Here is a 21,892-nt window from a genome sequence, read left to right as displayed (position 1 = left end):
AATTAATAAGTTTGGAATCTCAAAGAGATTGTGTTGCCATATGAAATCCCGCAGGAATCAATATTACTGATCATGTTGATGGATAATAACCCTCGCTCAATGCTAGGGGTCTTTATCCTGGGCCCTCAAAACTCAACAGAGATTAGACCATTCCTATAATGATCCGGTCCCTGTTGATTTTGCAGTGGGTGTAAAAGTTCTGTGCAGTTCTAGAAGGTCCATCTTCCCAGGCTTTGCCTTCTCTCTCTGAGAAGGGGTTAGTTTATTGCTAGTCGCCTGAGGCTGCCCAGGCACTTTTTGCAGGTCAGAGTGCCCCTCCTCTGGGGCTCTGACTTCTCAATCCCATTTTCCACCCCTGGTGTCTAAGTTCTTGCAGTGGGAGAGAACTAAATACTAACCCTCGCTCGATGGTCAAATTGCCCGATGGAGATACAAAGTTCTTCAACATAGTTTTGAGAGTCTTGCTCGTTTTTTCTTTTGTTTTAATATTGTGTATCTACATCATGCCAAGTTCAATTTAGCAGCATTTGACTGTTTGAGCAATTGATGTAATTTTTGGAATATGATATTTTCGCTCCATCATACAGATATTTTTTTTTTTTAATAAACGGGCAATTCTAGACAAGAACCTTTAAAATTATTTACAAATTTCCCCGTTACTTTTATCTTGAAATAATTTCTTCAAAACACAAAGTTGATTTAACTTTATGTGAAAAATGATAATCGTAAATATTTTGTGGCTTTCTTTTATGAAAATAATTGGTTTTAGGCGGGGGACAAAAACGAACGACTGCATATTACCCTATATTGCTGTTTCTAATCTTATTTTATTTTTCATAATTTTATCAGGTTGTTGCACAAGTTCCTGATGTTTCATAAAAAATTTTGTTCTAAAACATGTTTTGATATTTGGCAAATCGTTATATATCATTAGAAAGCACATATTCTGTTCTACAAGATAATGGTCATCGTTTTTGCACATACTTTTTTTGTTTTTCAGAAATGTCAAATGGATTGTCAACTAGATAAAAAAAAAAAAAAAAAAATCACATTTGCGACACATCCTTTTAATCGAGGTCAAAAACCGAGTGAAGTGATGAAGGATATTTGTACCGTATATGGAGAAAATGCTATAGCTGAGAGAACTGTTCAAGATTGGTTTACCAAATTCAAACACGGTAATTTTGATCTCAGTAATGCTCCTTGTTCTGGAAGAGCAATCCAGATAGACGAAGACCAATTCAGGGTTATTTTGAAGGAAGATGGCCATCAAGCATTTAGAGAATTGGGTGAAAAGATGAAAAATTACAGGATAAGTGCTTCTAACAGCTCCTGCCCAGTCGGAAATAATTTTTATTTTTTGTTCTAATCCACATTTCACCTCCTTTCCCCACATTAAAAAAAAAAAAATGACCTTTGCTAACTCTGCTCTCATGGGGAGCCAAAATGAACACGCATATCAGTATAAGTAATAAAATAAAATAAAAAATGTAAAAAAAAGAGAATGAATTGAAACCAAAAAAAAATTACAGAGTTTGGATTTGATTTAATATTTTGCTCCAACAGATTCTGATATGGAGCAAAATCAAGATTTATATATACATTTGTGTGGTGGTGGGAGTTGGAGTGAGAATCCAAAATGCAGGACAGCAGAGTGGGAGAAAGGTGTGTTGATAGTCGGGTGGCAGTGGTTAGGTGTTAGGATTCTATAGTAACTGACAGAAATGTGCAAAGTAAAATAATTTAGTAGTAGAGTTGTGGAGTTATTTGGATTCTAACTCACAAAATACCACACTAATGTAAAAATAATATATATATATATACTTGTTTATTGTTATATAAACATGGTTACATCCTGCTGCTACAAATAGCCACTTGTTTCAATCAAACAACAGATATCATCAGGCAGCGACTTGACTATTCAAAAGTTCAATGAATAATGGATTTTTATTTTAGGTAGGAACTCTTTAAAAGTTGGAGTTAAAAAACTTAAAACACAGAATGTTTATATAACAATAAACAAGTATTATCAGCTCTTTTTATTAAGCACTATCTAACAACCTCGTTGAATTCATTAGTCCATTACTTTTGAATAAAAAACCCAGAGTATATATATATATATATATATATATATATATATATATATATATATATATATCTGTTGAGTCTCATATATTCTTGATTAAGTTTTTTTTTTAATGAAATATTGATTCAAATCATGTTCTCATTAGTGTTTTTGTTCATTTCTTTTTTTCATTTACATTAAATTCTGTTGTATTATCAACTCTAAACACACACACACACACACATACACATATATATATATACCTTTTCAATATATCCCGAAAATACTACATATGTATGTTGATTTTTATTAATTTTAATGAAATTTGGTATAAATTGTTTCCTAGGGGATCTGGAAGGTAATTTCAAATATTATATACCACATATTTCGGCATATAAGATGACCCTTAAAGTTAAAAAAAATCATCTTTAAAAACCAATATTTCATAAGACACCTAGTGATGCAATCTCTAGCCTAGGCTAAACAAACATGGTTTTGTGATTTAGCAATCGTCTTATACAACCGATACATGATAAATTTACTAAAATTTGCTCCAATTTTGTACCTCAGCTTATCTGACGGTCGCCTTATATGCCAAAATATATGGTATATCTTTTCAATATATCCCGAAAATACAATATTATTTATTTTTTCAATATATCCCAAAATACTATATGTATGTCGATTTTTATTAATTTTAATGATAATGAAATTTGGTATAAATTGTCACCTCCTAGGAGATCTGGGAGGTAGTTATATATATATATATATATATATATATATATATATATATATATATATATATATATATATATATATATATATATAGGGTTATGGTTGAAAAGAAATCAATAAAGAGTACAAGCATAAAAAGAACTAAAGTACAAATTATTTAAGAATTATATATTTGACACGAGGAATTCTTTAATATTAAAAAATACTCTTACAACCCATTTCAAATCAGTTTCTCAAAAAAAAAAAAAAAAAAAAATTTTAAACTGTCCTTTTCCTTGAGCAGTTACAATTTGCAGGGTTTTCAATGTCTATTTTCAAGCTCTTTTCAAGGCTTTTTCCAGACAAAATTAAATAAAAAAAAAAAAAAAAAAAAAAATTTGATATGTAAAGAACGATATAATAAACCAAAAAAAACTAATATTTAAATTAATATTAAAAAAAATATTTTAATAATGTTTATTTCGATTTTGAATTTCACTTCGGCTACATCGTAAAGTACCTATTTACTATGCCTCCCCACGGGACAGAGTTTGACACCAGGGTCGTTTTTTAACGTGGAGAAAAGGTACAAAAATAAAAAATTGTCTCAGTCGTGAAGGACTGCTCCTCCACCGAAAGAGAACAAGAAATGGAAGTGCAGCATCTGAAGAACAGATACTACACTTTGATCTTGGCCAAAAGACCAAGTAACCTTATTAAAGTATGTTGATAACAGTGAGAAATTTTGTGATAAAGGGGCGTAACTCTTAACAATACCGGAAATAATATGCAATTTAAGAAGAATGTATTCATTTCAATTTTATTTTTAATATTTAAAATATATTTATTAATTATTTAATCAATACTTAGGAAATATTTTAGTAGTAGTTCAATTAATATTTAAGAAATATTTTAATAGTATTTCGATTTTATTTTTAATATTTAAAAAAATATATTTTAGTAGTAGTTTAATTAATATTTAAGAAAATTTTAGTAGTAATTTAATATTTAAAAACTATTTTAACAGTAGTTTAATAATTTATTAAAAAATATTTTAGTAATATTTCTATTTTATTTTTAATATCTTGACACAAATTTTTACTGAATATAAAGAATGTCCTTTTTAAGACATTTGTCATATTTCCAAGGCCTTTTTCAGGTCATAATAGAAATAAGGACTTTTCAAGACAGAGCTCGAAATCTGAGGCCTTATCAAGCCTGTGCGAGCCCTGTTGATATGGGTTATAAGGGTATTCTTTAAAACAGTAGAGGCCTACTCATGTCAATGAAACATCTCTGGGATCTGTCATATATAATTCTTAAATAATTCATTTGTATTTTAGTTGTTGCCTTTTTATGCTTGAGTATATTTTTATTCACATGTAATTTGGTTGACCACATTTCCTTGAAAAATTTTACATTTTGTCTGAAATTTGTAGTTCATATTTACTCCCTCATATATATATATATATATATATATATATATAGACAAATTTGTAGCATTCCGACTTATACTGGGTTAATATAATTCAGTAATTGTTCATATACCAATAAATTTAAGCCAAAAAGGAGAGATGACTTAAAAAGTAAGCTACAAAATTATCATATTTCATAATTGAGCATTCATATACTGTTTTAACAAAAACCAAGACTTCAAGAAATGGATTGATAGCAACAAAAAGTGTATTTCATTGTTAGTTACAATTGTTTCAAGACCATTTCGACAAATTCAAACAATATGTCGTTTGAAAATTTTCACAAGAACAGCCTTTCTTCAGACTTATTGAATAAAAAACTCTTTAACAATGAAACATTATGGAAAAGAAACATTTCCTTTATGAGGCAAAGAAAACAAGCGGAAACACTTTACCTCTGTCGCATCTTTTGCAAAGTATTTTTTAAAGATTTATATATCTACTCATTTTCATATCTTTATTAAAAAAATATATATATATATTTCAAACTAAATATCTTTTTAAAGATTTATATATCTACCTATTTTTAATTTCGCTTTATGCCAGTCATGGCATTTTTTTCTCTACTCCAAATTTGAAAAGGTCTGGAACCTTCTTAATTTTTGTATTTTAATTTTTCTTGCCTGATGAAATCAAATATGATTGAAACAGTCTGTACATCGTAGCAAGATATGACTGTATTTACATAAAGAATAATATATATCACACACACACATCTATTAGTAGTTTACATTCCAAAGCTCCACAAAACATATATATATATATATATATATATATATATATATATATATATATAGTAGAACCTCAGGATACGGCATTAAAAATTAGTAACAAAATACTGTACAGTATATAATACACATGTATATAATCAAATAACATTATAAATAACACCATAAGGTAGGGCAAATATCATAACCAGGGGTCGGAAAAACATTGTATTTTACATCATAACGTGAAAAAAAAAAAAAAAAAAAAACATATCCTAAGGCCTCTGTATCCCCGGGGTTGTACTGCATTTATCTTTTCTTTCATAATATTTCATTTTATCTTATAGTGTTTTGTTGAATGGTATACAAACACCAGACAATTCAGAGACAGTTGATATAATATTTGCTAAAAAAAAAAAAAAAAAGTTCCAAACCTTTTTGTTTGTTTTTTCCAAAAATAAAGAAATGAAATGGTGAAGATGAATGGAAATTGTTAGGAGTTGTTGATTCATAAAAAAAATTTACTTATTCAAGATAGGATGCTACAAGAGAGAAGGCTGAAGTATTTTTTAGTTCGACGAAGATGCTTTAGTGTTTAAGGTACCATGTCTACTTTTCTAAAATTATAGCCATGCTTTTGGATTCTAGCTTCAAAACTGAAGGTAGAAAACTATTTAAAATTCAGGGGATATTTTTAAAGAAAAATACTTTTATCTTCATGTTTAAAAAAATATAGGCAAAAAAAAAAAAAAAAAAAAAAAAACCCAAAAAACTAGTTAAACAATTTAGATAAATTAAACATTTTCATTTTTTTTTTTTTTAAAATATTTTCTAATAATCAAACTTAATGAAAACACCATAACTGAATTTGAGATTTAATTTTTCAAAGACAGATTTCTTTCTACTTGCTAAACAGAGATTACTTTCTACAAGAGATGGAAAGACATGCAAATAAAAAAACAAAAACAAAAAACGATGAACTAAGAAGGTGATTGACTACATGAAGGAGGTAGAAGAAACACGACAACAACAAAAGCGGACACATGTCGGGGTCACTTATTGCACTCACCAGTTTGTCCTTCAAGTTCTCGATAGACTTTGACGTCTGGAGAAAAAGGGGCAGGTTAGTTGAAAGGGAAGCAAAGTAAAAAAAAGGGACACAAAAAACATCAAATACAATTTTTATGTTTCTAATATGAAGATAAAATACATGAATTATAAAATGAAACGTTATGGAGACAGGATGTATGAAAAAAAAAAAAAAAATAGTCAAAAAAGAATAAAACCCAGAAAGAAATCATAAACAAAAGCTTTACTAGTTTCGTTTGGATCAAAAGATGTTTTAAGAAAAATATGTTGATACAAACGAAACCAGCAAAGCTCTCATTTTTTATGATTTATTTTAGCGTTTAATTTGTTTTTTTTTTTCTTTTGTTTTTTTCACACAGGTTTATTCATCTATTATATTAATAAAATGTAATACATACATAAATGAAAATATATAACACCAGAAAACTCCTACATGGATTAATCTACACTTTGATAATGTTAATGGTTTTGTCAGGACTTCAGTAATGATTAAAATAATTAAATGAATGGCTAAGTAAAAGAAATTTTAAAATAAATAAGTGAAATAAAAAAACGTAAAATAAAAAATAAAATATAAAAAATAAATTATTTGCAAAGTGACCATTGGCAAACTGACAATAATCAAAATATATTCATAACAATGTCACCCTTCCCCTCCCCTAATATATATGTCAGACATACACACAATACTCAATTTTTCCCTTTCTCCTTGTTCCCAGCTTCAGTAATTCTAAAAGCTAGACATAGAACTATGCACACGTATCATTGACTAAAAAGAAAAAAAAATTTTTTTTACAATTAAAATCTATAAATATAAAAGCGAAAATGTATGTGTGTGTGTTCGCTTTTTCTGTGTGTCTACAAAAGGCTTTTTTTCAGAGAAGAAGTGGCTCGCTTCACAACTTTTTAAAACTTTTTATATCACATATAAATCGTAATATCTCACAGTTAACAATGAAGCTCGCCTGTCTATTTAATTTGCTCGATTTCGGGAAGATAAATATTCAACATTTGTCACTCGCCGCATGTGGGTGAATCTTTTTCCTATAACATCTTGGGGGGGGGGAAAGCGTTCAGCAGTAAATGAAATCCCGCAGTCAAACTTGACCTCATTAACTCATTAAAACGGGCACCTGCTAAATCCAAGTAATTAAATAAATTCAAACATGTTTCCATTAGCATCTCGCGGTGGGGCAATGGTTAACGTTGCACGTTTTTTTGTTCACACTTTAATTCACAACTTTGCCTCGACAGTTTGGGTTCGATCCTCATACTTACTTCTTTTTTTTTAACCTCCCCCCCCCACACACCTCCAAACACCCGGGCAACGCTGGGTACCCCTCGCTAGTTTCACAATAAAACCCACTTTTAAATAATTTTTTTAAAAATCTTTTTTCTTAAAAACACACACACACACACACACACACACACACATTTCTTATGTAAATTTTTATTTTTATCACCCTTCAAAACTTAGTCAAATGGCTTCTCTCCATTGGATCCCATTGCTTGCCAATGTTTCTGTTAGCTTATGTTTCAGGCTCGGTTTGATGTCATTACTCTACTTCTTTCTTGGACAAGTTCCAGGGACATCAAAGTTAATTATCCTTCTTGGCCATTTGTTGACTGCCAGACGTTCGATATGACCAAACTACGCGCTAACAATTAGTATTTATGGCTTAATCAGCCAATCATATTCTCGTGAGGAGAAATCCGGATGTACTCCGATTTATTGCATCAAATAAAATCAATCTGGTCAAAAAGTTGTAACTTGCCGATTTAAAAGCAAAACAAAAAGTAATTTGTATAAAGTTTTGCTTGGATAAACACGTTTTATGAAAATACCTACATACACAGCTATGACAAAAGTAAAATGACATCGTTAGAATGAGAAGCTTCGAAAGAGACGTCTAAATACATTCAAACCAGTAGACAAATATAATTCTAGTACTTTCTTCACTACGTGTCACTCGAGACTCCTTGTTTAATACAACTTCCTAAACACTAGTGCTGGGACGATTCCAATACAATTACTGATTCTGTTTAAAATTTCCAATTTCGATGCAAATACAGATTCCAGTTCTTTTAAAATATTTAGCTATATATAGATTTTTTTTTTTTTTTGCTGGAGGTGGGGGGGGGGCGGTTTGACTTATCATAAATATCTGTAAATATGCATATATTCTTCAGAAATGTCAAAATATACTTGTGGATGGGTGGTGGGGCTTTAGGTATTAGTGTTACTAGTAGTTTAAAATACATAAATAATTATTCTTTTATCATTAATACCGAAAGTGGAAAATCAAGTTTTAAACTAAGACAAAAATAAAAAAGACAATTGAAAGAGTTGTTTTTGGCACCGTATAATTGACACAGATTTTTTCCTGATTTCGATACCCCAAAAGTTTCTGATTTTTCAATTCCAATTAAACATCGCAGCACTATTAAACAGATCAGTTTGAATTCCTAATGTAAGATTTCAACAAATTTTTCGCTTTTTCTTTTTTTCTTAATCTAACATCACACAGAAAATTCAGTTTATACGTCATTTTAATATGTGCACCTCCAAATATTTGTGCATAAAGTAGCCAAGTGATTTAGTCATTTAAGGGAGTCCAACTTGCGTTGAAAATTTATGACAGGAAAACAACACAAATGAAAGAAGGGTCATGTGACTGTGTATTTTAATCTACAACAACGATAATTCCCACATTTAAACCATAAAGGCAAAAATGGTACTTGTACAGTTTAATCAAGACATTAAAAATAAAAATATTGAAAATGGTTATATTGTACATATCCGATTTGAACTGAAGATCTCAAAAAAAAAATTTCACTTAATTTGATTGAGTAGTTTTTTTTGGTTTTTTTTTTCAGCAGAAAAACACGTTTTTTATGACAGCACATTGAAAGCAGACATCTTGGAATTTTTCAAATTTTTGTTTGGAGTTTAGAAACGCCACGGGGAGATAACTCCATGTAAAGTGCCGAGACTCCCTCCCGCTCTTTAATAATATCTTTTTTTCCTAAAAATCAAACCTTTTGCTCGGTATCATAACAAATTGTTTTTTCGCTGTAAAACAAAAACTACTTGATGAAATAAGGTGAAAATTTTTTTCGGAGAACTTCATTCCATAACGGATATGTACGATTTAAACTTTTTTCGATATTTTTTAATGTCTTGATTAAACTGTACAAGTACCGCAAAAATATTAGAAACTAGCAGTTTGCCTGGCATTGCCCGGTCGTAAAATATGCATAAATATTATATTTTAATTCATACAGAAACCAAGACATGTGCATGCAAGTATTATGTTTTTTCTAAACAGTTCACTCCTTCTAAGTAAAAAAAAAAATACTCAAGTTGAGATCAAAACCAAAACCTTAAGACAGTGAGTCAGGTACGATAACCACAAGGCCAGCTTGACACGTTCTTTAAAAAGTGTTTTCAAACCTACTTATTCTTAACATATGGAATCTGTCATGTGTTAATCATTCACGTCTGCGTATCCGTGAAACAGTTGACAATCAGGTAAAAAGTCCAATGACTCCCAGGCACCAATTTTCCAATTTTGACTCCTTTAGCAACCCTTTTTTCCAGATGAAAACCTGATTAAAAAGTTTCCCACATGTCCGAATACCCTATATACCAAATTTCAAGATTGTAGATCAAAAATTCATTGAGTATAAAGGCAAAAAAAAGTGTCCGCACACACATTCTCAGTTTTATAGATATATAGATTAGTTTTGCAGTCATATCTCGCAACAGCATTCGTAAGACAAATTGATAGATTATGATAAAATTTGAGCACAAAAACCGTATGTGCTGATATTTTATTGTGAACACCTTTTGACCGTTTCCCTCAGCTCGGCTTATTTTCACAACATTTCAGTTTTTTGCAATTTTGTACTAAACCCTAAGTTTTATTCTCATGGGGGTAGATTGCATCTACAACATATCCAACATTTTGTGGATATTGAATATCAGACATATTTTTGTGAAAAATTGCCAGGATGAGAAAAACTGTACAAAATGTGCAGATAACGTACGAAAAATTTTTCAATCTACGAACCTTTACGTTAGCGTAGGCAGTTTCCACTTTTTCTTCAACATTCTTGAAAGTTTGTGAATTTCTGAAAAAAAAAAAAAAACAAACAAACGTGATTATTCACCTTGTTTGGATTCTTCAGACTAAATCTGACCTTTGGCTAAAATCAGAGTATAATATCTGGGCGCTTCTACACTATTAGGACGAAATTTCAGAAATCATAAAACTGAATTTCACATGAAAACAATGATATCTACGTATTCCTTGTATTTTTAAGATGATTATATCCAAAAATTACAAAAATCAATAAGGTAAAAAAAATTATTTATTAAAGAAAAAAATAGAATTTGATGAAATTGATAAGACACAGGATAGTTCAAAAGAGGTAATTTTGTGTTTTGATTTAAACAAAATGGCAGCAATTTTTCACCTGCTAACATGATTAAAGTTGTTTTGTTTAATAACTCAGTAATATTCAGGTAACTTCAACTGCATAATTTTGAAGCAACTGTTGTAACTTATTAAAATTTACATAAAAAAATCAGTTTAAATCATTGTTTTTTTTATCTGAAAACTTCATTTATCGACTACAAAATCTCGTCCTAATTCTGTAGAAGTGCCAATATCTGTTCTGATGCTGCACTTGATGGAGAGGAAACCCTTCTGATTAAGGCAATTTTTATTTTTGATTACTTTTTTTTTTTTTTTTTTTACATGGGTATCACCACTTATCAAGGCCCAGAGGCCACTCGAGGATAAGGGTTAATAGGTATACATTAGTCATTGTGATTTTAGTATAGTAAACAGTGGGAATTTTGTAACTTGGATTACTTAGGGGGACGATTCAATTAGAACTTGTTCACATTGGACTTTTTCTTTTTTTTTTTTTTTCATAGGTATCAACACATTATCAAGGCCAAGAGGCCACTCAAGGATAAGGGTTAAAGAGTGTACAGTAGAAATTGGACAATATAATAATCATTAGTAATGTCCTTTTCTGGAGAGGTGTTTTTTGCCCCCACCCCACCCCAACACGCACACACATTAGATCACATTTTGCTCTTGAGGAGAAGCAAATAAATAGGAATCCAATCTAAACATCATGATTGCAATTCAAAGAAACTTCATCCAAGTTAAATTTTAAATGCGTCGCTGACTTTTTAGAATGAAAGGATTTGGCTTCAAGAAAGCAAAAGGCAGATTATCTCAACCCATTTCTTGCACCCACCCCCCTCTATCAGCAAATCAAATAAAACTGAGTTGCAGTAAACAAAATATAATACGAAGTGCCTCCAGTAAGTTCCGACATTGTTTTTATACAAGCACTTTTATTGATAGTACACATCTAAAACTTTAGTCCCCTTCAAAGTAATCTCCTCCGGCTGCAATACACTTGTACTGGTCCAACAACTTCTGGAAAGCTCTATGAAAGTCCTCTTGTGTAAGCATGTCAATGATCCTCGTCACAGTTTCTTTCATCTCCTCCATTGTCTCATAATTACAGGCTATGTCTTTCTTTCTGATCTTTCTTGAGCACCCTTGGGACAAACTTTGCGCAAATCTTCCACATCTTTAGTTCCTTGCGAATAATTATGTGTACAGTTTCCACACTGACATCAAACTGTGCACTTATTGTCTATAGACACATGACAATCCTTATCCATGAAATTCTTTATTTAGCCAATCAACTTTGGTGTTCTGACTTCCTAACTCCTCCCACACCTCATTATCCCTCACAGATTCCCTGCCTTCCTTGACTCTCTTATGCCACTTAAAAACTGATGCTCGATGTATGCAAGATGGTTTAAAAGCAGTCTGAAGCATTCCATACATTTCTGTGGCATTTTTTTCCAAGTTTAAAACAGAATTTTATTCCATATCGTTCTTCTAAACTGTCCTCACGCCCAGATTGCATTTTTGAAATTCACCAGTTGTGACAATCAGGCTTTGGTAGGGTGTATTCCAATTCCTGCTGTAGCTGTTCATTTGAACCTGAAATAATAAAAATTGGTCAGTCATCTCATAAGATGTATAGCAATGACATACTGAATTTTAAAGATTCTACAACAATTTTAAATGTCTATACAAAAAAAAAGTCCGGAAATTTACTGAAAACACCTCGTACATAATGAATACTTTGAATATACAAGGGAGTGTTCCAACAGTAATGCCTCCTATTTTTTTTTTTAATTTCATCTGAATAGATCAGAGGGGTTACAAATCACATCGTTATAATGACTGAACTTATACATTCATAACTTAAAGTTTCATCTCTCTGTTGCAGATATTGACAGTGCGAGACTAAGAAAGCCACCCCCTGTCATGAACGTGTGTCAGAAGCAGAGATGCATCATTGAATTCCTGACAAAAGTGCATTGAGAATGATGGTGACTGTGTAGGAAAAATAAATTCTGGAACAAAAAAGGTCACTCGTTTTAATGGTACCGCTCATATCTTTGTAGCTCTTTAACTTTTTAGTTAAAAAATAGGAGGCTTTACTTTTGGAATTACCTTGGTAATAATTATGGTTTTACACACGAGAATTTTAAAAATAAATTTTGAAAAAAAAAAAAAAAAAAAAAAAATTTTTTAATTTTAATCAATAAAGAAATTGAAGAAAAAATAATGCATTAGAAAAAAAAAAAAAAAAAAAAAAAAAAAGAGAGAAAAAGATATATATTCACCTTAAATCACCAAATTTCTTGCTGAGGGAAGCACCTACTGTTGATAGTGCTGATGCCGTTTTCTCTGAGGCAGACTTCATAACGGTCGAGGTCTTCTGGTACCTGGACACAAAACAAGATAAATCAGATACACACATGGAGACATTGGGGGAAAAAAATCTCAAGTAATTAAATTCTGCAGAAAATGTAGCTGCATTAACTGGAATCATTTTCATGCATGGTAAGAACTGCTAAGAGACTGCTATGATGATGAAGTCAAGTGGAACTGCTAAGAGACTGCTATGATGATGAAGCCAAGTGGAACTGCTAAGAGACTGCAATTACAAAACCAAATAAAAACTTTAAATATATTCAATCTTTTAAAAGATATTTCAATCTTTAAAATCACAAAGCCTTAAAATATTTCAATTTTTTTAAAGTGCTGTTGATCAAATTCAGTGAGTGTTTGTGTTGCATTTCTGGTGCATTTTAAAAAAATGATGAAAAACGCTGACATAGGAAAATATAAGAATACATGTTTATTGTTGGTGACAGTGATGGATGGTCAGTATTTAAAAAAAGATGTATACACGGGAATTCGAGAGGTTGATTCTTCTTGAGCTCAAATCATCAACCAAATCAGATATCCATTTCAGATTATATAACCATTTATGTCCACCTCAAATGTCTTTTTGAGACGGTATTGTCCCTGTAACCGTACCCAAAGGGCATTTTATTCAGTGATGGTCGTTTCAATGAATTGACCTGACTTTGGTTCAACACATAGGTATTAGTATTCAGATGATGAAGCAAAATTGGGAATCAAAAAAAAAAAAATCAATCATTTGAGGTATTAGAAAAAATGTGTGTATTTTCTGATGCCAAAAACGATTCTTTTCATTGTATTTTGTTAAACCTTAATTTTGCATGATTCGTATTAATGATGAAATAATAAATATTTACTGATTTTAAACTACCAGCAAAACTAAAATCTAGAGATCATCTTCATTTATGCATTTAGGAAATTATATTCACATATTTTATGCTTTTTTTTTTTTGTGACAACTATCCTAAAAAAACAAAAAACAAAAAAACAAAAACAAAACTATACTTAGAAATTTAAAAGAATTGAAATCAGTAATTCTATCAGAAGTAAGAAAACATTGGAACTTTACTATCACTAACATACACACGCATATATATATATATATATATATGTTTATTTTTAAGAATTCAATATAATTTGCACACTAGCGTGACCTGTGGAAATTCCACAGGAAACTCATTCATATGTAATACATTGATGTTGGCATTCTGTAGATGTTCAGTGTAAATGACGACGCTCTGATATTATTGTACCTATTTACAATGCCTGCCCACGGGACAGAGTTAGACACCAGGGTCGTTTTTTTAACGTGGAGAAAAGGTACAAAAATAAAAATCGTCTCAGTCGTGAAGGATTTCTCCTCCACTGAAAGAGAACGAGAAATGGAAGTGCTGCATCTGAAGAACAGATACTACACTTTGATCTTGGCCAACGCTCTGATATTATTGTAGCTCTTTCGTTAAAACTGCAGAAGTATTTATCTAAGCTAGCAGGAACGGTCGGCCGTAACGTACACGTAAATATATTGATTCTTGCAAATTTTGTATTTATTATTATAGAGTTAATGTTCTATCGATTTTTGAATATTATAATGTTGCAATTTCGAAAATAAAAATATATATCCATATGACTTGGGTGTATCAGCTTGAATCGAAACCAAAACTTATGAAAAAAATATATGTGTATGTGTGTGTGTATACATATAACTTCGAGTTCCTTCAGCTATAATCAAAACTGAAACCAAAACTTATGAAGTCTTGACAAAATTATTTATAAAAAAAAAAAAAAAGAAAAATAGATGACTTAAATGCTATCAGCTATAATTGAAATCGAAACCAAAACTTATGAAGAATTCTTGGTAAAATTATTTATCGCAAGAAATGGAAGTCTATAATAATTAAACGATAGTCACTCGGATGTAAGCGTGACACACAAAATAAATAACGCACCAGTTATCCTATTAATATATAGATGAGAACTTCTCTTTAATTTGTTTCACTGAAATACTTATTCCCGCTAAGAAAACTGTTGATAGGAAAATATTTCTATCAACAGTTTTCTTAGCAGGAATAAGTATTTCCAGATGAAATCTGATGGGAATTAAATGATGCTTTTATTATTTACTAGCGAGGGGTACCCGGCGTTGTCCGGGTGTTTGGAGGTATGTGTGGAAACTCCGGGAGTGGGGGGTGGGGTTAAAAAAGATGTTTTGGTAGGTAAGTATGAGGATCAAACCCGAACCGTTGAGGCAAAGTTGTAAATTAAAGTATGAAAAAAAAAAAAAAAAAGTGCGACGTTAACGATTGCCCCACCGTGAGATGCTAACGGAAACACGTTTGAATTTATTTAATTACTTGGATTTGGTAGGTGCCCGTTTTAATGAGTTAATGAGGTCAAGTTTGACTGCGGGATTTTTATTTTCCCAAGATGTTATAGGAAAAAGACTAACCCACATGCAGCGAGCGACAAATATTGAATATTTATCTTCCCGAAATCGAGCAAATTAAATAGACAGGCGAGCTTTGTTGTTAACTGTGAGATATTACGATTTATATGTGATATAAAAAGTTTTTAAAAGTTGTGAAGCAACCGACTGTTTCTCTGAAAAAAGCCTTTTGTAAACACACAGAAAAAGCGAACACACATACATACATACATTTTCGCTTTTATATTTGTAGATATATATAAAAACATTAAAATAACAAACATTCCATCTGGCCAGATATCCAATGCCAATATATCCAACCACAATGTGTGTGTATCCATATGTTTTCTGGCTTTGTGTATATAACTAGCTTTGCTAGCTCACCACTGCTTCACAAAGTTTGATTTTTGAATAAATCAAAACATTAATTGAAATAACAAACATTTCATTCATAAGTTTGTTGTAAACACAAAAAAAAAAAATTTTCTCATTCATTCATAAGTTTGTTGTAAACACACAAAAAAAAAATTTTCTCATTCATTCATAAGTTTGTTGTAAACACACAAAAAAACAAATTTCTCATTCATGCAAATAAAGATTTGGATTTTTGAAACCAATTGATTTTTTTGGATGTGACCAAACAGAAATCAATTTGCCTTCTAACTTGCCATTTTTTTTTCACATAGGAGTCATCACTTCTCAAGGCCCAGAGGCCACTCAAGGATAAGGGTTAAAGAGTATATGGAAGTCAATAGGAAAATACCGTAGTAATTGTTAGCAGTGGAAATTTGGTAAATTGGATTACTTAAGGGGGAAGAGTCATCAAGAAGTTGTTTACATTGGACTTGAAGATGATCACATTGTAGTCAGTTGGAAAGCAGGAAAACGGAACAGAGTTCCACAGGCGCGCAGTTCTAAGAAAGTAGCTTTGTTCATGGAATCTACATTTAGGTTTAGGCACAGATAAAGAGTGGGGGAAATTATTGATAGTGGTTTCAGCTAGATGAGTGTTTTTCGTGAAAGTTTGATGAGGTGGGGAGAACCATAGATTGGAGCTCAGAGGAGCACTTGCTATGAAAATAACGATAAAGCAGACTTGCAACGTCTCTTCTGTTTCAAAATAGATCAAAACCCTGTTGAATAAAAATCAAGTCTGTCCATCGAAAGAAAGGAACATTTGAAGAAAAATGTTAACTATTTGAACGGGGGAATAAAAGAATATCAAAACAGAACTGCATTAAAATCAAAACAATCACAAAATTAAAAAAAAAAATAAATAGCAACTAATTAATAAAATATCCTTTTTTAAAATCAATATGCAAATTACTTAACCTTTTGACTGATATCGCATATACATAAGCAGTGTATAAAAAAGAAGGTGCGTCTGTTGTACGAGGTTGAATTACTTTAAAATAAGGTACTGCCACTTTCCCGTTGGTGTGAGCACTGAACCCAACTTATGCATTTATTCATTTAGATTATCATAACCGTGTCTTCAAACAGAAAACGATCGATTATTGTTGGGAAAAAAAATGAACATTCATGGAAAATAAAGGCTTAACATTTTCAACGTGACAATCTTTGCGAAAAACATATACAACAGAAAACTCAATGAAAATTCCTTCCATTTTTTTTTTTTTACACATTTTGCTGCTTATTTAGAATTACACTCCAGAAAAAAAAACAAAAATACAAAAAAATTTTACAATGTACGTACTCGTCACGGAACGAAGATATCGGCATTTAGTTCTCTCTCACTGCAAGAACTGCGACAACAGTGTCGGAAAGTGAGATTTAGAAGTCAGCGCTCCAGAGGACGGTCACTGACCTGCAAAAAGTGTCTGGGCAGCCCCGTCGGCATTCCCTGATAAGGACGCCTCAGGCAATTAGTGATAAACTAACCCCTTCTCAAAGAGAGAAGGCAAAGCCTAGGAAGGTGGACCTCCTAGAACTACACTAAACTTGACACCGACCACAAAAGCAACAGGAACAGGATCATTACAGGAATAGTCTAACTTCTGTTGACTTTGGGGTCCCGGGAAAAAGTCCCTGACTGTGTTTCAGGATGAAAATATCATATTCCAAAAATAATGTTAATTGATTAATCAAGTAGGGCTTCTTTTTTTTTTATTAAGAAAATAAAATTTCGTGATTTTTAGCAATTGAAAATTTTTAAAAATTATTTTGGATGCAAACAAAATTTCTGTAGTCGAATTGAATTGTCATCCTTGAATTTCAGCAAAATTTAAAACAATATGGCTACTTCCAGCTTCCTCTTTGCTTCCTCATAAAATTTGATTTAATTAAATAAAAAAAAAAATCGATCAATTCACATGATTTTTTGGAATATGACATCTTCGTTATGTGACAAGTACGTACACCATAAAGATTTTTTTCTATATTTTTGTTTTTATCAATCTAAATAAGCATCCATATTTTAAACGATGAACATTGTAAAATAACAATAGCATAAAAAAAAAAAAACAAAGAAATTAAGGAGGAAAAAATTTTAATGAATAATAGAACTTGTAACTTGCAAAAACAACAAACTTCATGTCACACAAAAACAGAATAGGATAAATACAGCAATGTTATTAGAGACATACTATTTAGAAGGTAACATCATGGTTTTAAATAATTAAGCACTCTAAACACACACACACACACATATATATATATATAACACATTCGAAACTCCATGGAATAAGGTTTTTCTTGTTTATTTGTACTCCTTGTTGAATCATTAAAATTTTGTATACCTTCCTTACAGATTTATGTTTTTTTTTGTTGTTGTTGAAAATTTGAATAAATTTTCAATTTATATATATATATATATAACAATAGAAAAATGCAAGCACGGAAAGTAATATGGTTAAGCTTGGAAAAGTAAAGGACTAGTTATTAAAACTGGAAAAGTAAAGGACAAGATATTCTAGTAAAAATATAATAAATTTATAAATTAAGTATTGCAACATTAAGAATTGATTATATAATGTTATAAATTGAATTTAAAAAAAATTCTTAATGCTGCAATATTTAAAGTTATAAATTATATTTTTACTAGAATACCTTGTCCTTTTCTTTTCCCATTTTAACAACTAGTCTTTTACTTTTCTATGTTTAAGCTTAACGATATTACTTTTCATGCTCGCATTTTTAATTTCAGTCTTATTTTTTTGCCACCATAAACACATATGCAATAATGTATGGCACTCTTCTGCTTTCAATAACCCCCCCCCCCAGTTATCTCCCTTTCATGCTTTCATTCTGTTTCACTTGTTACTTCTCTTTTTAAATTAGTAGCAACAGTAGTCGCTGAAGCGACGTAGTTGCTATAGAAAATAGTCATAAAACGCGTCGCTCACCTCCTTACATATTTTTATGATTTTGAACACCAGTAAATTCTTCATAACTTTTGTTTTACAGAACGAAAATGGGAAAAAATTTTTTCACAATATAGCTGAGAAAGTGATCAATAAACTGTAATGATTGTTTGAAATTTGGTCGAAAAATGAGTGAGTGGTGAAGCTTTAAAGCAGTTCTTAATGATTAAAACTGCCAATTAACCATATATTCAAACACTACTGTGTTTGAATGATACACACACACATGTATTTGAATCACATTCAATTGCTGGATACTTTTTACCTTGCGATAATCCCACCAATTTTAGCTTTTCACTTTTTAACTTTAAATTCATTAAATCCTCTATAATTTCTACACTGAAAGATTTTTTCCAGCAACAACTTCATATCTTCTCAATCTGAATATTACAAGTCTACGGATATACTCATTACTAGGACTATGACAACAGCATATTCTTTTCATTGTTTTGACTGTCGCGTATATATCCGACACAGACACAATCAACCGAGAACCACATCACTCTACATAAAAACATATAAGATATCAATGGATATATATACCCGAGAATCAAAATGAGGAAAAGAATATGCTGTTGTCACAGCCATGCTCATTACCAATGAATTTACAGATTTTCATCAACTTCAATGATTTGATTTTGTTACTGACCGAATACATCTCCATATCTGGGCTTCAATTTTTTAATCTGCATATATATATACATATATATATTGTTTTTAAAATATAATTATCCACTGACACGTGTTTTGTCATCTATGACTCATCAGAGTGGCTGAATCTAGCGAGATTCGAAATTGTGGCACCACGGTAATGAGCCTGAACTCTTCATCCGCTGGTCCATCTCGCTGACCGATATATAAAAAGACAAGAATTGAACATTTTAACATGCTGAAAGAAATAAACAGTAAGACGAACATCTTGATATTTGGAATATAGATTTTTTGTCATTTATTTGTATATGCTATAGAGTTATATTGGACATACATTCATAAATTATGGACCTCCAACGTGCACCACAGATTTAACACCCCCATATGTAACTAATGTAATTTATTCTAACTTTTGTACCATTTAAAAGAAGAAATTTCAAATGAACTAATATTTAAAAAAAAATTTTTTCAGCATACAAAAATGATAAAAATGCGAGACCAAAATCGTGTTTACATTATGGACACCTTAAAACAACGTTCCTATGTAGCGATCATTTAAAAAGTGTAAACATACCCATGTTTTAAAAAAATCTAAAAATAATCAACTAATGGTCAGATTTTCATGAAATATTTCAATACTTATTCATTTTTAAATTAGCTAATATTTTAAAAGCAGTTTTCATTAAATATATGCTGGGGAAATGTTTTTTTTTAAGTGTTCTACTCCCCCCGCCCCCATTTCATAAAAACGAAACAAAATAAATATAGGTTGATAAAAATTGCAACATTTTATCAAACTGAAGAGTTGAAATAATTTATATATATATATATATATATATATATATATATATATATATAGTGCAAAATTTTGTTGAAAATTCAAAGACTCACGTTTTCTTTTTTTATAACCTTCGTTTATTTCCTGGATTTTTCCATTACAGCTGTTTCATTAATGAGTTGGCAATTTTACGATTTATGTTTCCATAAAAATATCCTGTCCCCACCAACTTCTTCAGATGTTTATCCATTAGATTTTTACAACAAATGGTATATTTTTAACATGTTGGACATCGTATTCGAGTAAAAAGATTTCCACAGCCATGCCTCCTCACTTCTTGCATCTTTTGGTGTTTTATGTAAAGATAGTTTTCCGTTTTAACCCATACTTTCGTATTTTTATTTTTTATTTATTAATTATTTATTTTAATTTTCCCTGTTTTTCCTATTTGTTTTTTTTCCAATTATCATAATTTTATTCCTATATTTATGCGTGTTTATTTTTATATTGTTTTTTGGCTTAGTGTTTGAATTCGTATTATATTACCCAATGCAGGGGAGGTCACTCTCGTGATATCATTTTTTATCTAGGATTACCTCCCTTGCATTTATTTTTCCTAATCTGCTCTAGTGCATGAAATTAAGTATTTGTTTCTGTGCAAACACCCGTGGATTACAATGGAAAACTATATTTACATAACACCAAAAGATGGAGGAAGTGAAGAAGCATGACTGTAGAAATCTTTTTACCCGAATATGATGTTCAGGATGTTAAAAATATACCATTTGTTGTAAAAATCTAATGGTAAACATCTGAAGAAGTTGGTGGGGACAGGATATTTTTACAGAAACATAAATCATAAAATTGCCACTCATTAATGAAACAGCTGTAATGGAAAAATAATCCAGGAAATAAACGAAGGTTATAAAAAAGAAAACGTGAGTCTGTGAATTTTCAACAAAATTTTGCACTATATATGCTCTGTCCCTATTAAATAGACACATTGAGCTTAACTCAAAATTAACGGTGAATGGTTTTAAAATAACAATCTAGATCTGTTAAATGAAAACGGTATACATTGAAAGTAACAACATTTCAAAAACAAACTTAAAAATATATATATATAAAAACCCATTATTTATTTCGCTTACCTTGAAATTGTAAATTAAAAAAAAAAAAAATGGACATAAAATCAATACTATAATGTAAAAAACATCTGCTTTTCCTCAATAATATTAGTTGAATTAAAAAAAAAAAAAAACAATTGTAAAAAATAATTTTAAAAGATTTAAATGATATAAAATTCTTGTATTTTATGATGTGAAGGTTTAAATAGATTTTTGAGTAAAGGTTGCAAATTTTTAAAAAATATTTTCATATAATATAAAAAAATGATTATTAGCAATTTTAATATAGCAAATTCAACTAAAACTTACAATTATTTTAATTGTTAAAAGATTTCTATTTCTAGGGGGAAGGGTCAACTTGATTTTAGCGCCTATGCTAAAAATAATGTATGGAGGCCTCTAATAATATTAACAAAATAATTAATAGCAAAAGACGTTGCTTACATTATTTGTTTTAGCGTCTTTGGCCATCCTAAGGACCGTACAGATTTTCAGTGTCCATTTTCAAGGACTTCTTAAAGTATTTCAAACCTTTCTCCAGACAAAATTAAAGTTTTCAAAACAAAATTTGGGGGTTGTTTTACAATCTACAGCAATTCGAAAAATTGGTAAAAAAAAAAAAATACAATAAATAGAGGTCACCATAGCCAATAAAAGTTA

General features: G+C 30.5%; 1 protein-coding gene across 39 annotated transcripts in view; it reads right to left on the bottom strand.

The window, feature by feature from the left end:
- Positions 1–21,892, bottom strand: part of LOC145243611 (tumor protein D54-like) — a 298,992-nt gene that overhangs the window by 24,249 nt on the left and 252,851 nt on the right. For 31 of the 39 annotated variants that reach the window (XM_080106632.1, XM_080106631.1, XM_080106634.1 and 28 more), the window contains 3 exons: positions 12,784–12,885; positions 10,124–10,184; positions 6,031–6,066 (listed from right to left, as the gene is read on the bottom strand). In XM_080106632.1, the coding sequence (XP_079962758.1) occupies positions 6,031–6,066; positions 10,124–10,184; positions 12,784–12,885 (199 nt within the window). The remainder of the gene's footprint in view (positions 1–6,030; positions 6,067–10,123; positions 10,185–12,783; positions 12,886–21,892) is intronic. The other 8 variants (XM_080106608.1, XM_080106600.1, XM_080106610.1 and 5 more) reach the window with 1 other exon arrangement.

This window comes from Euprymna scolopes, chromosome 22, assembly GCF_053919585.1.
Source record: "Euprymna scolopes isolate OS-2025 chromosome 22, ASM5391958v1, whole genome shotgun sequence".
Classification (NCBI taxonomy): Eukaryota; Metazoa; Mollusca; class Cephalopoda; order Sepiida; family Sepiolidae; genus Euprymna; species Euprymna scolopes.
This window is presented reverse-complemented; position numbering and strand designations above follow the sequence as displayed.